Below are 20,343 nucleotides of genomic sequence, written 5' to 3'. Positions count from 1 at the left end.
CCACAGTGGTCTTGCATGGGTTGGCTAATCAGACTAGAACAACATCGTGACCTGAAAAAAGCATCAACAGTGGTGAGACACCACCTGACAGCCCTGAGAGGGGCAAGGGTCCAGTGTAGTCAGTCTGCCAGGAGCAGGTCCCTGGCTCTGCAGGAGAGGAAGGTTGGATGGCTGGAGACTGCAGTGTGGTTCTGGAAAAGTTTCAGCAAGGTTGATTGAGAGTCCTAGAGCCAAGGTGACTGGTCCGAGGTGTCCCAGGAACATGTCTGGACTCCCTGCGATGCTCAGCCACTTGCTGGGAGCTGTCAAGGACAGTACATCCTCTGCATGAATGTCACAGTAGATACCAGAGCTCACCAACTAGAACTGTGCTAGCCATATTCTCTGCAAGTATAAAATCAAATAGATGCCTCTTCATGGCCACCACAACCAGCTATGGTTAACAAAAAGATTCTAGAATACATAACAGTAAAAGAACAAAGAAAATAAGACTCTGGAATAGCAAAATGAAGCAGCAAAAATGCTAATGCATCTTCAATATGTATGTGAGTACTTTTAATATATAAGAGGAAAAGAACTAGACAGAGCATCAAATACAGCGTCAATTTGAAATATATAATATTTACACTCTAAAAAGATGTTTTGAGAAACTAAAAAACATCTTTAAAGGTCTGAAAAGAAATGTCCAATAATAGGCATGTAAGTTTTTTCAGTGTGTTAGATCATTTTCTTTTCTCGTAACCAAAACTAGCCCAAAGGGCTTCTTGTGGCCTCTCTTCTTCTGAGGCTCAGCCAAGGAGAGGAATCCATAGAGGAGCAGGCCTCCCTTCTCACAGCCCTGCTGGAGGAGGCCTCCCTGACTGTCTGGGCCAGGATCTGGTGGGCAGGAGAAGAGGGAAGTGTGGGGCCCAGAAAGAGCATCACAATGTCCTATCACCCACCTACCCACGTGTTGATTATTTTAAAAGATTCATTGAGGTATGACTCACATATCATAAAATTCACCATTTAAAGGATACAATTTAGTCTTGATATATTCACACAATTGTACAACCATCACCACGATCTAAGTGCAGGATATTTACATCACCCCAAATAGAAACCCAGTGATAGTCACTTCTCCAACAAATACACACACACACACACATACACACACACACACCAGCCCTAAGAAACCATTTGCCTACTTACTGTCTCTATAGATTTGCTTACTCTGCACATTCCGTATAAAGGGAATCATACAATATGTGGCCTTCTGTGCCTGGCTTCATTCACTTAACATGTTTCCAAGGTTCATCCATGTTACAGCATGTATCAGTACTTCATTCCTTTTTATTGCTGAATAGCACTCCACTGTACTGGTGTATATACCACATTTTGTTTGTTCATTCATCATTCAGTGGATATTTGGGCTGTTTCCACTTTTGGGGTATTATGAATAACGCTGCTAAGAGCATTCCTGTACAAGTGTATGTGTGGACATATGTTTTCAGCTTTCTTGGACATATACATAAGAGGGGAATTGTTGGTTCACATGGTAACTCTGTGTTTAGCCCACGCCAGCTGCACCGGTTTACATTCCCACCAACCAGGCATGAGAGTTCTGACTTCTCCACACCCTGGCCAGCATGTGTCACTGTCACCCTTTTCATTAGTCATCCCAGCGGGTGTGAAGTGCTATCTCATTGTGGTTTTGATTTGCATTTCCCTCAGGGCTAGTGATGTTGAGCATCTTTCCATCTGTTTATTGGCCATTTATACATCTTCTTTAGAGAAATGTCTATTCAAATCTTCTGCCTATGTTTTAACTGGGTTAGTTGTCTTTTGCTGTTGACTTGCAAGGGTTCTTCATATATTCTGGATATCAGTTTATTATCAGATACGTGGTTTCCAAATATTCTCTCCCATTCCGTGGGTTAGCTTTTCACCTTCCTGATGTATCATTTGCATCGCAAAAAGTTTAAGTTTTTTTATAGTCCTGATTACTTTTTCTTCGGTTGCTTGTGCTTTTGGTGTCATGACTAAGAAACCATTGACTAATCCAATGTCAAACCTCTCATGTTTTCTTCTAAGAATTTAATAGTTCTTGCTCCTACATTTAGGTCTATACTGTATTTTGAGTTAATTTTGTGTATGATTTAAGGGAGAGGTTCGATTTGATTCTTCTGCACATGGATATCCACTTCTTCCAGCGCCATTTGTTGAAGAGACTATTCTTTCTCCCATAGAACTGCAAATTTTTCTCCCATAAAACGTGTCAATTTTAAGCAAAAATTATTGTTTCTTTATGACCACTGTCTGGAGGATGACAATCAGGCCCATTAATTCAGTCTCCCCACATTCCAGAATTTCTAATACTTGTTATTTTGTGAGATAAACCTCTTCCAAACACGTTTGTTAACTAAACACAAGAACTATTACTTAACATTGCTGAACTACCTAAGAACTTGAACCATTTCTGTTTGCTCTAAATACTCAGGGCTGTGAAGGAGGCTGCTGGTTTCTATTGAAATTCAATCCTAGAGTATTTGTCTGGGAAGCTGGGGGACTGATTTTCCTGTTTCACCCATGACCTCTCCCAATAAATGCATTTATTAATTTCCACGAATTGTTGTGGCTGGTGGGAGGTGTGTAGCTGCCGCCAGTTGTGTGGCTAGAAAATGCGGCTGCCAGCAGAAGGCCACAGGGACTACTGACTCGCTCCTTTCCAGCTCCACGCCTGCTTTGGCCCCTGAGAATCTGCACCACTCCTGAACCTTCCACTCACTGCAGAGAGAACAATGGGCACGTTTAAGTGTTCTTCAGGCCAATCCGATTGCAGCAGTTTTAAAACATCAAACAAGATTTTTACCTTCAAGGTGGTTCAGAGAAAACCAAAGCTGGTCAGTTAAATGGTGAAAACAGGTTTTATTCAGAACTATTGCAATAGGGGGAGAGAGACCTCAGTACAGAACTGGGCTCAGCTCCATATGCAATAGGAAAACTGGGGAGTTTATGGCCAAGGATCCGAGCGAGGATTACTGAAAGGAAGCATCAGGGGTAAGGGGGTTCTGGCTGAACTGACATGACAGCACTCTTGCTGAGGGCAGGCCAGGGTGATCAAACATCACCTGGGGGAGGGAGAGGGGGAGGAAGGTGACCAGACGTTGAGCATGATCAGAAATCAAGAGCGACCAGATATCGAGGGTCAGGGATTCTGGCTAAACCAACTCTATGGGATTCTTTCTAAAACTGGGTGATGCAAAGGTGAGCACAAAAGTCCAAATTTCAAAGACTAGTTGGGAAGAGGATTCAAAGGAGCCTGACTAAAGTGTGGTCAAGGAGACTCTTTGTCAGTGCACCACCTCAAGCAAGCTACTAGGTGCATTGAAGATACTCAAGAAAACATACAGCTGCAAAACACTAAAGATTTTATGCAAAGCCTAGGTTTGTTATATGGGACTCCAGAAGAAACAGCTATTGAAGTAGTCTTCAAAAAGCCCAAAAACAACCTCAAATGAAGGGTTATTATTTCAGAGAAGTCAATCTCCAATTCAACCTGTTTGTCTTTCAGACTGGCATTAGCTCTCGTTCTTATACCACCACGTCAGAGCAATGACTGTTCCAGGGAAAGGACACTTGCACCGTGACATCGACACATGCTGGAAAGCTTTGGAGATACATTGTTCAGGGCCCCCACTCAGTGTGACAGATGGATCCTGCTGTTCTCTACGTAGGGACGTGGAAAGACTTGGAATCCCAGGATCTCAAATCTGGAAGAGTAAAGATTCAGGAAACTCCTTTATTTACAGATGAGATAACTGAGACCAAGAGAATTGAGGCATGTGGAGTGTGCCACACAGTGAATTGAAGTGGATGCAGAAATTAAGTATTGGGGGCGTGTTAATGTTTTCAGTCGAAATCACTGATGTAAGACAATTTTTCACCCAAAATTTGATACTTCAAACATACCACTGTCTTATCTAAACTTGTAAGATGAGATTTTGGTAATTAATATCAACTGCTAGGTAAGACTGCAGTTACTACAGCTTCAAAAAAACCAGATCTAAATATAAGTTCCCATTACCTTGTTGGGACACAAAAGACATCCTCTAGCACCTTTCTCTCTGCATTAAATGAATTACAATGAAAGGTCAGTGACCTTTGTTCCTTGGATTCTTTTGACATTTTTCAAACAGCCTCCCAGTTTGCATTTCACAGGGCCCAGGTGCTGGGCCACCCCCAAACGCAGGTCCCCAGACTTTACTGTCGAATTTAGCGATTATTTTCTCTCCCTCTGCAGCTGCACACAGAAGACTGCTTTTGTGGACCATCAGGAATTTCCTGTGATAGAATATCAGAAAGCTACTGGTGACTTGGAGGAGGTGACTTCACAGGGCAAAAGTTCCCTTTCTACAATAAACATTCTCAGTGTGGCCATGTAGGAAACTTCCTACACAGACCCCACACCTACAAGCCACTTGTCATCTTGACACCAAATAGCCAGAGAAAGAAATAGAACCATTTGTAAGAGATTATCTTTTTTTAAAGTTAACTTGACTATGAGTTCCGAGTATGTTTATATCACCATGAAAACCAATGAAAAAAGTTACCTGAAAATGATTTTAAGAGAACATGTGGGTTTTGTAAAGCAAGCAGGAAAGCAAATTCGCAGTTCTATGCAAGGGATGCAGGCTGTCAAATGATTATAAGGCCCTTTAGCCACCTGAGGCACCTTTCAAGATGCTCAGGAGGGGGGTGGGCTTTGCTGGCTCCCTGACATGCTGACGTCTCAGCCACATGGCCTGCCCGAGGCCTGATGTGCTCTGGCCCTTACCTCTGCAACAGCCATTCCAAAAGCTGCCATTCGCAAGAGAGAAGGGAGAAGCCAGATCTGCTAGGTGATCAACAGTCAGAGCTGGTGCACTCTTAAGACACCCATGATCTTCTCAGTATCGGGGGAGAGCGTGGTCCTAGGGAAGGACCAGCATGGGCCGCACGCACACTGGGCTGAACACACACTGGGCTGATGCTTCCTGAGCGTGCACAGACATCTGCCCCCAGGGGAAGGCAGCACGACAGGCAAAACTTCTCTTCCATCTTTCAAATGTCACACCCTAGCCCGTAAGTTATCCTGTCTTAACAGTATCATGGATTCTCACCTACAGAATCTTCTTCTTAGAAGCTTCTACTACTATCATTTGTAAATAAGAAAAACTGGGTTAACTGGCTTGCTAGCATGACAGGCAGTGAGTCCATCCAAAGCTAAAGGTGAGCTTCTACCCCCTGGAAGAGCTTTAAAAGAATCCATATTCTTAGCAAGGACGCGCCTATACACCTGGCTGCCCCTTCCACCTGGTTTGTAGCCCTCAGAACTTTCCCCTTCGTATCATTAATCTCCCCAAGGAGTTAATAAGCTCCTCTCCTTTTTGTAATAGGATCTAATGGCTTGTTAGGCTTGAGTTTTCCTAGGCGCGCGTGTGTGTTCTCTCGTTCACACACACTCATGTGCACACACACACGACCCTGTGAGCCGTCCTATGAGGCTGTACGGAAGAAGGTAACAGCAGCCGGGTGGTGCTGCAGGTGGAGCAGGCCGCTGTTCCTGGAGGCTGTTCCTGTCTGCAGCGCTCCCGCTGGCCCTGCCTCCCCCGGGGTCAGTAGCCTGGGAACAGCCCTGTATCTTCACGGTGGATCCATCGCGTGCTCCTCAGGGTTCCCGGGATAAGGCATGAGCTTCACCAGCTCTGTCTCCATTGTGACCTGTTTGTATCCGAGCTGGAATCACACGCAGCAAAACGCTGGCACCTGTTTCACCTTTTCTGAGCAAAACACAGTTGGCCTTTGACGTCGCTTCCGCCGCCTCCCTCTGAGGATTGGGCAGTGGCTCCTTCCCAGGTCACTAGTGCTGGTGACCCAGGCCCCGCACTCGGGTGGGGCGTGAAGGTCCGCCAGTGGGCACGTCGGCCCCAGGGTGACGACAGGGAAAACAGCAGGCACCCGACGTGACCGCGACTTCAGACTCCCTCCTTATCCTAATGGCAGCTTAAGTCTTCAAGATGTCCTAGGTTCCACCCTCCCCGCGGCAGAACTCTGGCTGCGTGAGGCGCGGGGCGCGGGGGTCAGGCGGGGGCGCAGGCGCCGCTCCCCCGGCCACCCCTGGCCGCCGCCGCCGCCGCCGCCACCGCCACCGCCACCGCCACCGCCGGGCCGCCCGGGCCTGCGTTCAGCCTTGACTTTACCCCTGCTTAGCTTCCACCGCCTGTCTCCTAACCCCGGCTGAACCAGTGCACGCTGACACTCACAATCGCATGCCTTTGGGGGTCATAGGCCGGCCCCGCCTTCTTCTCTATGGAATATTCAGGAAGGACATAGGCAAGGGGACCCAGGCCTGGAGGGGGGATCTCGGAACCGGGAGTGGAGTGGATCCAGGATAGTGTTCACTGTGCCGGAGAACGAGACACCCCAGCTCCCGGGCCTCAGCCTGTAAAGTACCTTTTGTACACTAACAGTATGGAGAACAATCGGAGATTCAGGACAGCAGAACGGTTTCTGCCTACTTACTTACTGCCAGGCATGAAATAGCCCAGATCCCTGTCCTCAGGACTCGGCATAATGGGGAAGGCAGATATTAAACAAATAATTACAAAAACAAATGTGTAAGTATCTACATTGCTAGAGAGGGAAACACAAAGGGCCCTAAAGGCAAATGTAGCAGTCTGGGTATTGTGATGGCCCACACTTTCCCACCTGCCCAGTAGCTGGTGCTGGGTTAAGGAAACAGTCCAACGCGCCTGTAAGGAAGGGAAGGTGGGGAAAGCGTGTGGGTTCAGTTCAGTGTGACTATGGAAGGCTCAATGTGTCGCCCAGACCGCAGAGCTTCAGGAGAAAAGACTAAAGCAAAGAGGCCCATTTAGGCCCCCGGTTCTTACCCCCATACCCACATAGCTCATTCCTTCTCAACACATTAAAGCCCCCTGTGGGCACAGCTATTTCCTGGTGAAATCTAGACTGCCTTTCCTGCTGCTATCATTTAGTTGTCCCTGGCATCAGAAACTGACCCTGGCTGATTTAAGCAGAAAAGTATGCACTGAACTTCTCAGATTATCTGGAGGACTGGAGAACGGGACTCAAAATGGCAAGAATAAAGGCAGGCCAGAGGGGAGGAACCCAGCCAAAATCATAGCTGCAGAACCAGACCCAGGTGGTTAACGAGCACACTCCAGGGTAGCTCGGAGCATCAACCCTGGTATCAGCCTGTTGGGTTCACATCTTAGTTCTATCTTCTACTACCCATGCAACCTTAAGCAAGTTGATTAACCTCTCTGTGCCTCAGTTTCCTCATATGCAAAATTTACCTAAAACATACCATACCTCAACAAATCTAAAAATGTTGTCAGTTTGGGGGCTGGCTGGGGGCTCACTTGAGAAAGCGTGGTGCTGATAACACCAAGGTCAAGGGTTCAGATCCCTGTACCAGCCAGCCACCAATATAAAAAATAAAGATAAAAATGTCAATATTTTATAAGCCACTGAGAAAAAACACTGCCAATTAAATTATGACACAGTGCTTTCCTGTTACTTCAAGTTTTTATTTTATACTTCACAAAAAATCCTTATTAGACTGTATTTACTTATTTATTTTGTGGCTGGCCAGTACACGGATGGAACCCTGGACCTTGGTGTTATCAGCATTATGCTTGAACCAACTGACCTAACCGGCCAGACCTAGACTTAATTTAGATACAGGTTTTTAATCATGTCATTCTTATGCACACATGAGAAGGAAAATATAAGAAAAATTAACAAATTAGGCTACTTCTAGATCTTTTTCAATTCAGAGTCCAACTCTCCCGAATTGTCTGTTGACTGGTCCCTATTGTCCACGTGTTTCCAAAAGACAGATGCTGTTCTCTGGGCCCTGGCAACCTCTGGGCGGCATTTTCTCCAGGACCTCTGGGCAGCATTTTCTCCGGGACTTTCGTCAAGCTTCCAACACCCCTTCTCCAAGTTTTGGTGCTGCTGTTTTCTTGACCTTACTCAAGGTATCAAAAATCCTTCAGGACACAGGCACAGTCCTTTCCAAATGATTAAGGATGGGAAACAGCAGGGATTGTGGATGTCCTCATGTGCCAACAGGAAGACTACCAAGGGTGTGTAACACACGTGGCAATGACGGCAGCCGTGGGGCAGATGGCTGTCGATCACTCAGCCCTACTCAAGACGCTCCCTGGAAAGACCCTGTCTCAGGAACTATGAAAGCAGGTGTTCCTACCAGCCCCAGAAGACTGTTGTGAGGGCTGCTGAGCACATTTACATGAAGAACTCAGATCTAGGCCCAGCACAGTGTAAGTGCTCAATGAATGTCAGTTGTTTTTGTTTGAAAAAATACTGTAGTAAATCATGAGTGTTTTATAAAGGTGTGCCTTTTTTTCTTAGCTTTGTAGATGGAGCATGGCTTATATGTACCTGGAAGACAAGGTAAAATGAGCTTAATTACTCCACCATTTATGTGCTTTCAAAAGTAATTTCTAATTTGGGGGTGCTGGGAGTGGGAGGGACAGATTAGCAAAATGGTCTTTCCTTTGCTTGGTCAGATAGCCCAGAGACCTGCCCTGCTCTTGAGGACAATTAAATGAACATAACCATGCAGCTAGGATTTAGACCAGCTCAAAGAAGTTGCAGCAGTCAGAGAACATTCCTTACGGTTCAGTGCAAATGTCTAAGTAACTTCTTTCCATTTTATCCACCTCTAGTGATTTAAACTTAGCTCGGTTATTATGTAGTACACTCAGGAACCAAAAACAGCCTTGCTGGTTTTCTTTTGTGTTACAATAGGATTTGGAACACTGGATTCTATTTCTGACCTTGACACCTGCTACACCTTTCTCCCCCGGTGAGAGCTTGGCGGGAGATGGAAAGGTTGTCCCCACAGACGAGCTGTCAGGACGGGGAGTGGAAACAAAGACCAGGACACCTTCTCCCAGTTCCTGCTGCCTGAGTAATCAGAAGCTGGCAGAAGGCAGTGCGGCTCAGCTGGCTGAGGGTGTTCCTCTGCCCAACCGAAAAGCCTTTATTTCACAATCCTGTTCGAATAACATGAAACATTTTAACCCCTAAGTGCCATGCGTCCCATTTCCTTGCATTTGTTTTTGGTGCAGTTTGGTATTTCTAAGGGGACTATCTGAAGACTCTTTTGAAATCTGGATTTGGCAGTTCCCTGGATGCAGGGACCACAGCTCTGCTGTCTTGGGTTTATCTATGAAACAAGACTAAATAGCATGGAGCCGGGTGGCAGGTGCACAGGAACATGAAAGCAGTTTGGGGAGCTCGCCTTCTCTCCACATTTGCAGGCCACTTAGTCAGGCTTCCAGTGTCAGAATACAATTTCTAGAGTAGAACATGGCTTTGGGCCAAAAGATAAGGGAATTTTTTATTTTGGCAATTACTGTCAAGTTGCACTGTACAGGCTGTGCCAAAATACAGTCCCAACAAATGGCACAGGAGAGCACCCAGTCCCATACCTTCTTGCCAACACTGGATTCCATGGTTGTGATTTCGTTTGTAAGGTTGTGCAGATTTCGTGTGCTTGTGAACTACCTCTATGAACTTCTCATTTCTCTATCAGGGTGTTTTATCCATCCACAGCCCTTTGCAACTCACAACGGAAACCTAAGAGACCAACGACCATGGGGACTGCAATAGGACCGCGAGCTGATAAGGGAGCTCCTTAATTCCCGACTGCACTAGGCCCAACACAAGCCAGGAACCTCTCCAAGAAGACTGCTCCTAAGACCTAGAAGTGAAGAGGACAGAAGTGCTTCAAGGAGCCGCTACCGTGTTTCACCCTCTGTGAGAAGATCCTGCAGCCTGTCACTGCACCGAGAGAAGCAAGGCCTGTGGTGATTTGGTGTGGCCCAGGAGTGCGGGGGCACAGGGCATGGAGCAGAGGGGCACAAGGTGCAGGGCGAGCAGCTGTTGCCAGTTCTCTCCTGTCATTTAGAGTTCCCTGTAGCTGTAAGCCTGAAGTCTCGATTTATAGATTTCTTTGTTTATTCTGTGGGAAAGAAGCAGGAAGTTCATTTTTGTCAGTGACCTTGACTAGATGTCTTTGATGATGATGTTAAAGGGGTTAAAGATTCAACACAGTTTATTAATGTCATAATACGATGCCATCCTTATTATATATTTCTTTAATGAGTACACTTCCTGAAATAAATTATACACACACATCCATAGTTTAAAGCAAAAGTTTTTTAATTTACTTACTTTTATTGTAGCTCCATCCAAACCTATAATACAAAGAATGTGATACATTTTCAAATATTTACGTGGACTTATAGAATAATTGCTTTTGTCTTTCTAAAATGTTTTAGACTTTAATAAATTTTAAAACATTTTTCTCCACAATCATTCGTCAAGGACAACCTATATATATATCATAACATTTTGTGTTGTTTTTCTCTTCCTTTAAATAGCAAAATGTTATGTTAATGAAAAAAATTGATCGCAAAAAGCAACTTAAAACATCGACGCTGAAGTATAGGAAATTTGAAGAAATAGCTCCGTCTCGTGTTCGAAATGTGGTACTGCAATAATGCGGGCGCCGTAACACATCAGAGCTTCTCCATGTACAGAAATCATCTGGGGATCTTATTAAAATGCTGATTCTTATTTAGAAGTTGAAGGGTGAGGAAACTCTGAACTGCTAGCAAGCTCTCGGGGGATGCCAATGCTGCTGGTTCATGGACCACACTGTGAGTAGCAAGACCTTAAATTTATATGCACAGGAGAGAGCTTCAAAAAGTTCATGGAAAATTTTATTTAAAAGATAATACAAAGCTTTCCATGAGGTTTTTGAAGATTCCTCTTATGTAATGAATTTCAGTGAGTTTGACTATAAAACTAAATTTGCCTAAATAGATAGAAAGTTTTAGTTACATGTTAAGATCATTTTCAGACATTAAAAATTTGTAAGTCAAACATTTTTCTCCCTGATTAAATGTTGAAATGAATTTGTGATGTTGAATTAACTGTTACAAAAAACCAATTGCCCCAAATCAGCTTCCTGGAGTGCTCCACCCTTACTCTTGTAACCACAGTATCTAAGAACATTTGCCCACTTACTCTTGCCCACTGTCTTCCTGTTGAAGCAGTTCTGAAAGCAACATTTTCACGTTCTGTTTTGTCTCCCCAGCAGCTAGCACAGACTAAATTATAGGAGGCACCCAGCCTATTGGTCTGGGGAAATGAATTGAATTTTCGAAGTGAAAACACAAAGCAGGTGGGTATTAAGTGACTCACCTGGGGCCCTAACAGTTGCAGGGAAACCTAGCCCAGCTAGTATCTACTTTGAGATTCTGCTGCGGAAGGAAGAAGTCTTTGTCGCAGGGACCATTCTTCCCTGGAGCAGTCCCTATCGTTTCTTCACAAGGATAAGGAGCACGCATGCTTGCTGAACATTCACTGTGCCCAGCACTTGCTCGGTGACTTACATGCCTTCTCTGTCCTACACAGACAACCGCCACATGAAGGAGATACTATTGCTTTTGCCACTTTGCAGATAAGCCTCCTGAGGCTTAGGGTTTTAACAGCCTTCCTGGGTAAGAAGCCAACATAGAGACATACACCCAGGACTGGCTCATTTGGAAATTCTTGCTTCAAAACACTTTGTTACCACGGTTACCACCAGCTTGTGAGTGCACCCTTTCCGGGACTTTTCTTCCTTAAACAGTTTGCAGCTTTCAAATACGTATGCAGTCTCAAGAAGGAAGAATTTGTTCTTTATCCTTAAGATGCTAGGAGGTACAATAAATGCAAGTTCAGGAGACTTGGGAAAATTGACATCCAAAGAAAAGGAAAATGGGATCCAACCTTACAGTGTTTCTGAGAGAGTCCCGTGAAAATCAACGTGAAAGCTGTCGTGGCTACTTTTGGTTTGGTTGCCTTTTTTCTCCTCCCGTCCCCACACTTGGTCACCACCTACTACCAATGGAGACCTTGGTCTGTCATGCCCAAACTCAGGTTCCAATCCCTTTAATGTTAAGAGCGAACCAGAGTTGGCATGTAGATTACTTATACTATTCACCAGCCTGTATTTTAATGTCTTGTTCTTTTAGTTATTTATTACTTTTTTTTTTTTTTTTTTTAGTTATCTATTCCTTTCTACTCGTCTCTGTGTGCTTGTAGGACAATAAACCTGCCTTTATGATTTTAGTACCTCCAGTGCCTAGCATTGTGACTGGTGTGTGAGCACTTCATGTTTATTGAGTGTATAAATTCACGAATAATTAATTATTCTAATTAAGTAGGCCCAAGATCAAACCTAGAAACTCCCTGAGGAATGCTCACATTTGGTCACTAGGTGGCAGTCTTGCCTATTTTGAGATGGCTAAATTCAATTTGTGACGATATTTCTGTATCTTTACACTTGAGGGAAAAAGGAGGATCGTTTGGAGCCCTTCAGAGTTGGAAAGAGTCTCAGAGATTATTGCTCATGACTTCCATGGTTTCCTCACTCTAGTTTGTCAACTCAGAGGGCAGTATTGCATTCTCAATAGCTACTGCATACAGGTAGCCAAGAGACTACTAGTTAAATGGGGAAAAAGGCACGGACAGCCCATTCAACCCAACAACAGTGAGAACTGACCTGAGCAAGCCACTGGGTCAGGTTCTGCAAGAAACACAAAGTGAGACCAAGTCCCTGCTCAAAGGAGCTCAGAGTGCAGTAGTGTGTCCAGTCCATCAGCTGGCAGGCAGCGACACTAGAGCCACAGCAAAGCTTCCACAGCAGGGACCTGCATGGAGGCGAGGGGAAGGTTCTAACAGCAGCGCCTCCAAATTCAAATGATATCTGGCTGCACCTAACGCTTTCTCATTCTCCAGTCAACACAGTGAAATTGCAGTGATGCTGTACATGACATTTACGAATGAGAAACAATAGTGTGCATTAGAATGAGTGCCCATCCTGTGCCAGAGACTTAGTTTTATTCTAGCCAATGTGACCCTGGAGAGGAACTAGACTCACTACAGGCATCACTGTGCAACAGCCTGCGGGGCTGGGCTGCCCGTGGCCTAATTCTCTGCCTGCACGACTCCCTGTGCAGGACAGAGCACACTCCCACCTTTCCCTTCAGCAACTTCTGTGTCCACAGAACAGGAATAATCATGACCCACTTCCTTCCTGGGGAGGTATCCCCACCTACACACTGGAGAAGCAATAAAGAGACACCACCCCAGGAACTTCCCTGAACCACAGTCACTCTTTATATTTAAGATAAACAACAGTTCATAACATCTGCTACATTATAAATGTTAGCCCGTGAGACCTGAAGTCTTGTACTTTACAGTCACCTTTAAGTGATGACTGGATGTTGAGGTAATATTGGAGGCAGGAAACCGTAAACTTCTGCTTGATATGAGAAGGCATTGCCAAGGAAAATGTTTAGAACTTAGAGAAAGTGCACAAGGAAAAGCATAGAATCTTTATGTTAGCAGACTAGACACAAATTTATGGCACTTGCACATAGTATGTCTACTATTCTAGTTTTATTTTAAATGCATGGTTCTTTACATTTAAAAATATTTGGGTTTAGAAATATTCTTAAGGTAATATAAAAGGTATCTTTTGCCACATGCAGAGCAAATGACTAAATCAGAATGAATAAGAGATATTAGTACAAACCAGAAATAAAAAGGATTATGAGAGGGCCGAGCCCATGGCGCACTCGGTAGAGTGCTGCGCTGGGAGCTCGGCGACGCTCCCGCCGCGGGTTCGGATCCTATATAGGGATAATCGGTGCACTCACTGGCTGAGTGCCGGTCACGAAAAAACGACAAAAAAAAAAAAAAAAAAAAAGGATTATGAGAGCACTGTGAAATATTATGTGCCAACAAATGAGATAACCTAGGTGAAATGGATAAATCACTAGCAAGACACAAACTACCAAAACAGACCCAAGAAGAACAGAAAATCTGAAAAGATGTATAACAAGTAAAGATAGAATTAAACATCCAAAAACGTTCTGTAAAGAAAAACCCAGGATCAAATGGCTTCACTGGTAAATTCTACCAAACATTTAAAGAAGGATTAATACCAATTCTTCACAAACTCCTCAAAAAAATAGACGAGGAAGGAACACCCCCATCATTCTGTTTGCCTAGTATTACACTGATACCAAACTGAAGACATCACAAGAAAACTACAGACAAGTGTAAATATATAAGGGTACTTCAGAAAGTTTGCGGAAAAATAGAATCAAAAGATAATGCAAAGCTTTCCACGAACTTTCTGAAGTACCCTCATATTTGTGTTATATATGCAGAGATCCTCAATGGTAGCAAACCGAATCCAGCAACATATAAAAAAGGATAATATACCTTGACCAAGTGGGAGTTATCCCAGGTATGCAAGGTGGATTTAATATCTGAAAACCAGTCAATGTAATGTACCATATTAATAGGATAAAAGACAAGAACTGCATGATGATCTCAATAGACAGAGAAAAGGCATTTGACAAAATCCAACACTCATTCATGACTTTTTAAAAAACACTCAACAAAATAGGAATAGAGGGAAGGACATTGGCCTGATAAAGGGCATCTGTGAGAAACCCACTGCTAACATCATACTCATTAATGAAAGACTGAAAGCTTTTCCTCTAAAATCAGGAAGAAGACAAGGATGTCTGAATTCACCGCTGCTCTTCAACATTGTGCTGGAAGTTGTAGCCAGAACAATTAGGCAAGAAAGAAGTAAAAGTCATCCAGAATGGAAAGGGGGAAGTCAAACTATCTCTATTCACAAATGGCATGATCCTGACTAAATTGAATTGCTGTTACGTCCCACATAGTTCTATTTCTATCACTTATCACCACTGTCATATTCATCTGCGTGAATACTCTGCCATTAGACCATAAACTGCATGAGGGCAGAGGCCATTGTCTTTCACTCACCCTGGTATACCCAGGGTTTGGTATTTAGGAAGTATTCAGTAAACAAGCATTTGGGTTGGCCTGTTAGCTCAGTTGGTTAGAGCATAACCTTTTAACATCAAGGTCAAGGGTTCAGTAGCCCATACTAGCCAACTGCCAAACAAACAAACAAACAAACAAACAAAACAAATTAAGCATCTGAATGATTAATAGATTAAATATTTGAAAATTCTTTGCCCAGTGCCTTGTACATCTGACGCTCTTTGCACTTAAAAACTAATTTTAAGAAAATAGTTTGATGGTTCCTCAAATAGTTAAACACAGAATTGCCATATGACCCAGCAGTTCCAGTCCTGGTATATACCCAAAAGACCTGAAAGCAAGGACTTAGATACTTGAATATCAATGTTTATAACAATGGTATGCACACTAGCCAAAAGGTGATAACCCAAATGTCCATCAACAGATGAAAGGATAAACAAAATGTGGTATATACATAGAACGCGATCTTATTCAGCCATGAAAAGGAAATTCTGGCACATGGTGCAACATGGGTGAACCTAGAGGAAATTATGCTAACTGAAATAAGTCAATCACAAAAAGACACATACTTGTGATTCTCCTTAAGTAAGGTATCTAGAGTAGTCAAACTCATAGAAAAAGAAAGTAGAATGGTGGCACAAGGGGCTGGGGACAGGAAGAAATGGAGAGCTGTCATTTAATGGGTACAGAGTTCCAGTTTTGCAAGATGAAATGTTCTGGAAAGCTATTGCACAACAGTGTAAATACAAGTATATTAACATTACTGAACTATACACTTAAAAATGGTTATGATGATAATTTTTATGTTTTGTGTATTTTACAATTAAAAATTTTTTAATGTCTTAAGGAATGAAATTTTGATACAAGTTACAACATGGATGAACCTTGAAAACATTCTGCTAAGAGAAATAAGCCAGACACAAAAGGACAAATATCATATGATCCTATTCATATGAGGCACCTAGAATAGGCAAATTCACAGATAGAAAGTAGACTAGTGGCTACCAAGGGCTGGGTGTAGGGGGAAATAGGGAGTTAAGGCTTAATGGGCGTAGAGTTTCAGTTTGGGATGATAAAAAAGTTCTGGAAATGAGTGGTGATGATTGTTGCACAACGTTGTGAATGTACGTAATGTACGTGATGTTCCTAGTGCCACTTAATATACACTGACAAATGGTTAAAATGGTAAATTTTGTGTTACATATATTTTACCGTAATAAAAAAATTTTTAATTATTTTAATGTAGTATGTGTATGTAGCAAGTATTTGTCTAGTGTCTAAGAACATTGTCTCTGTAGTCAATCAACCTGGTTTTGAATCTTAGCCCTAATTCTTCTAGCTGTGTGTCCTTGTGCCGATTACTTAATCTTTCTGTGCCTTGATTTCTTTCATCTATGAAATGAGAGTAATAAAGGGGCCTGGAGAGGGGTAAATAAGATGTACATGAAAAGCACTTAAAACTGCCTGACATATATCAATGCTCAATAAATGGCAGCAATCCCAATTATTTTTGTAAAATTTTCAAATGCACAGAAAAATATGCAGTCTCCTACATTCAAATGACCAGTAAGCACATAAAAAAATGATCAAGATCATTAGTTGTTAGGAAAATGCAAATCTAAACAACAATGGGATATCATTTCACACCCACTAGAATGGTTATAATAAAAAACACAGACAGTAACAAATGCCAGTGAAAAAGGAACACATTAACGGTGGTGCTGTAACATGAGGCAGCCACTTTGGAAAACAGTTTGGCAGTTTCTTTAAAAGTTCAACATAAACTTACCTTATCACTTAGGAATTCATTCCACTGCCAAGTATCTACCCAAAAAAAATAAACACATATATCCACACAAAGACTTGTACACATGTTCAAAGCAGCATTATTTATAATAGCCAAAATATGGAAACAACCCACATGTCCACCAACTGATGAATGAATAAATGTTCCACATAATGGAATGTTATTTGGCCATCAAAAGGAATGAAGTACTGGTACATGCTATTACATGAATAAACTTTAAAAACATTATGCTAGGGCTGGCCATAGCTCAGCTGGTTAGAGCACTGCCTTGTAACACCAAGGTCAAGGGTTCAGATCCCAGTACCAGCTAGCTACCAAATAAATAAATAAAAACATGCTAAGTGAAAGAAGCCAGGCTTATACTTGTATTGTGTGATTACATTTGCATGAAATGTCCAGATTAAGTAAAAACGGAGACAGAATGCAGGTTGGCCATTGCCAGGGGCTGGGAGAAGGGCAGAATGGTGAGTAAATAAATGGGTATGGGTTTCCTTCTAGGGTGATAAAAATGTTCTGTCATTAGATAGCAATGATCACTGCGCATATCTGTGAATAAACTAAAAACCACTGACTTGTACACTGACTTGTACAGTTTAAAAGGGTGAATTTTATGTTATGTGATTTATTCTGTGTTTTTGTTTTTTTATAGTTGGCCAGTACAGGGATCCGAACCCTTGACCTTGGTGTTACACCACCACTTTCTGAACAACTGTACTAGCAACCAGCCCTATGTTATGTGAATTATATCACAACTTAAAAACATCAAAGCTACAACAGAACGTCAACATGTACAGTATGGATGACACTCAAAAAGATTCTGCTAAGTAAAAGAAAAGATCACATATTATATGATTCAATTTATGTAAAATGTCCAGAATGGGCAAATATAGAGAGACAGAAAGTAGATTAATAGGTGCCTTGGGATGGATGAGGAAAGAAGGGGTAGTGACTGCTAATGGGCACCAAATTTCCTTTTGCAGTGATGGAAATGTCTTATAATTACATTGTGGGGATAGCTGCACAACTCTATAAACATACTAAAAACCACTCTATTATACACTGAGAATCAATATATTTCATGACATATAAATTATATTTCAATAAACCTGTTTTAAAAAAACAGAAATAGGGGCCGGCCTGTGGCTCACTCGGGAGAGTGTGGTGCTGATAACACCAAGGCTACGGGTTCAGATCCCATATAGGGATGGCCGGTTAGCTCACTGGGTGAGCTTCGTGCTGACAACACCAAGTCAAGGGTTAAGATCCCCTTACCGGTCATCTTTAAAAAAAAAAAAAAAAAAAAAAAAAACAGAAATAGAAGGGCTGGCTGGTTAGCTCAGTTGGTTGGAGCATGGTACTGATAACACCAAGATCAAGAGTTCAATTCCCTGCACTGGCCAGCTGCCAAAAAAATAAATAAAATTTAAAATATGTATGTATATACACACAGAAATATAGTACAAAAAGAAAAGCAAACCGAACCCAACATAAGCAGAGGAAAGGAAATAACAATAAGAGAAGAAACTAAGGAAATTGAAAACAAAAACAGAGAGAAAATCAATGAAATGAAAGAATGGTTCTTTGAGATGATCGGTAAAACTGATAAACCTTTAACTAGTCTGATAAAAAACAAAGGGAGAGAGAGAGAAAAGATTCAGATTACTATCAGAAATTAGAAATGTATATTTCTAGAGAGCCTACAGAATTAAAAAGAATAAAGGAATACCAATAACGAATTTATACCCATAAATTTGACAATGTAGATGAATGACCAAATTCTTTGAAAGACACAAATTACCAAAGCTCATTTCGAAGAAATAAATAACCTGAATAGTCCTATACCTACTAAAGAAATTGAATTTATAGTTTAAAAACCTGATCACAAAAATAACTACATACCTGATGGATTTTGGACGTGGCCCGCACCATTGTGCACACAATGAGCACAGGATGGTCCTGGGGTCGTCTGCCACTCCAGCGCCGGGCCCCTCCCAGTTCCCTTTACATAAGCCTCCTGACTTAAACAGAAACCCCTTTTGAGGACTCAGTTCTCCACCCCGATCCACATTAGCATAATGACCCTCCTTGATGGTATCAGCCAGCTCTTGGTGCGCTATATAAGCTCTACCATCCCCACACCTTGTGCTGTCCACCATTTTCAGGGCAGCCCTGGGCTGCCCTCCCCTTTGAGCACAGCCCAGCAGATTTTCTTCCTTTAATAAAGCTTGAATGGTACCCAGCATCTCGGCTCACTTTCTTTCAATACCTAAATGGCTTCCCTAGAAAATTCCACACGATATTTAGTAATATCAACTTTACACAGTCTTCCAAACAATGAAAGACAGATCATCATTATCCTGATACAAAAAATAATAATAATAATAATAATTACAAACTGATATCCCACATGGACATAGTTGGGAAAAAAAATCCTTAACAATATGTTAGCAAATCTTAGGAATACAAGTTAGTTCAACATCAGAAAAGCAATCAGTGTGCTTCATCATATCAATAAACTAAAGAAAAAAAACCATGTTATCTTCTCAATAAATATAGAAAAAAGTCAACCACCATTCATGACAAAAAGTCTCAGCAAACTAAAGAATACAAGAATTTCCTCAGATTCACAAAGGGCATGTACAAATAATCTATAGCTAATATCATATTTAACAGTGCAGAATGGTTTCCCCTAAGATCTGGAACAAAGCAAGGATGTGTGCCCTCACTACTTCTATTTGTCATCATACTGGAGGTCCTGGCTAGTGCAATAAGATAAGAAATGAAAGGCATGCAATTGAAAAAGAAAGAAAGTTGTCACTATTTGCAGATAACATGATTGTCTACATAGAAAATACAAACAAAATCTACAAAAAAATAAATCCAACAAAACATGTCTAAGATTTATATACACTAAAAAATACAAAACACTGATAATGAAAATCAAGAAGACCTAAATAAAAGGAGAGATTTACCATGCATATGGTTGGAAGACTCAATATTGTGAAACTGTCAATTCTCCCCAAACTTATTTATAGAGTATGATACAAACCCAATCAAAATCCCAGCAGGTTATTTTTAATAGAAACTGACAAGCTGATTATAAAACTTTTTAAGAAAACAAAAGGAACTAGAATGCCCAAAACAATTTTGAAAAAAACAAAGTTGGAGGACTCATACTTCCTGACTTAAAGACTTACTATAAAGCTCCAGTAATCAAGACAGTGTGGTACTGACAAAAGGACAGACACATACATCAATGGAACAGAAGTGTCCAGAAACAGACACACATACATCTGATCGACTGATTTTTGCCAAAGGTGCAAAGGGATTGTCTTTTCAACAAATGGCACTGGAACAATTGGACATCCATATGCCCCCAAAAAATTTTAAAAGAACTTTGACCCACATCTCACACCCTAAACCAAAATTAACTTGAAAAGCATCACAGATCTAAATGTAAAACTTAAAACTAATAAAATCTCTGGAAGCAAATAGGAGAAAACCTTTATAGCTTCAAGCTAGGCAAAGATATCTTAGATACACTAAAAGCATTATCCATAAAAGAATAAAAATTGATAAAC

The 20,343-nt window shown here is 41.9% G+C and overlaps 1 protein-coding gene across 1 annotated transcript in view; it reads right to left on the bottom strand.

Moving 5' to 3' along the window:
- Window positions 1–20,343, bottom strand: part of MRPL15 (mitochondrial ribosomal protein L15) — a 43,163-nt gene continuing 22,820 nt past the window's right edge. Inside the window, exon 5 of the mRNA XM_063079835.1 lies at window positions 1–302. Within this exon, the coding sequence (XP_062935905.1) occupies window positions 64–302 (239 nt within the window). The 3' untranslated portion in view covers window positions 1–63. The remainder of the gene's footprint in view (window positions 303–20,343) is intronic.

The sequence above is a fragment of the Cynocephalus volans genome, chromosome 15 (assembly GCF_027409185.1).
Source record: "Cynocephalus volans isolate mCynVol1 chromosome 15, mCynVol1.pri, whole genome shotgun sequence".
Lineage (NCBI taxonomy): Eukaryota > Metazoa > Chordata > Mammalia > Dermoptera > Cynocephalidae > Cynocephalus > Cynocephalus volans.
Note: the sequence above shows the minus strand (reverse complement) of the source record. Positions and strands in the feature narration are given on the sequence as shown.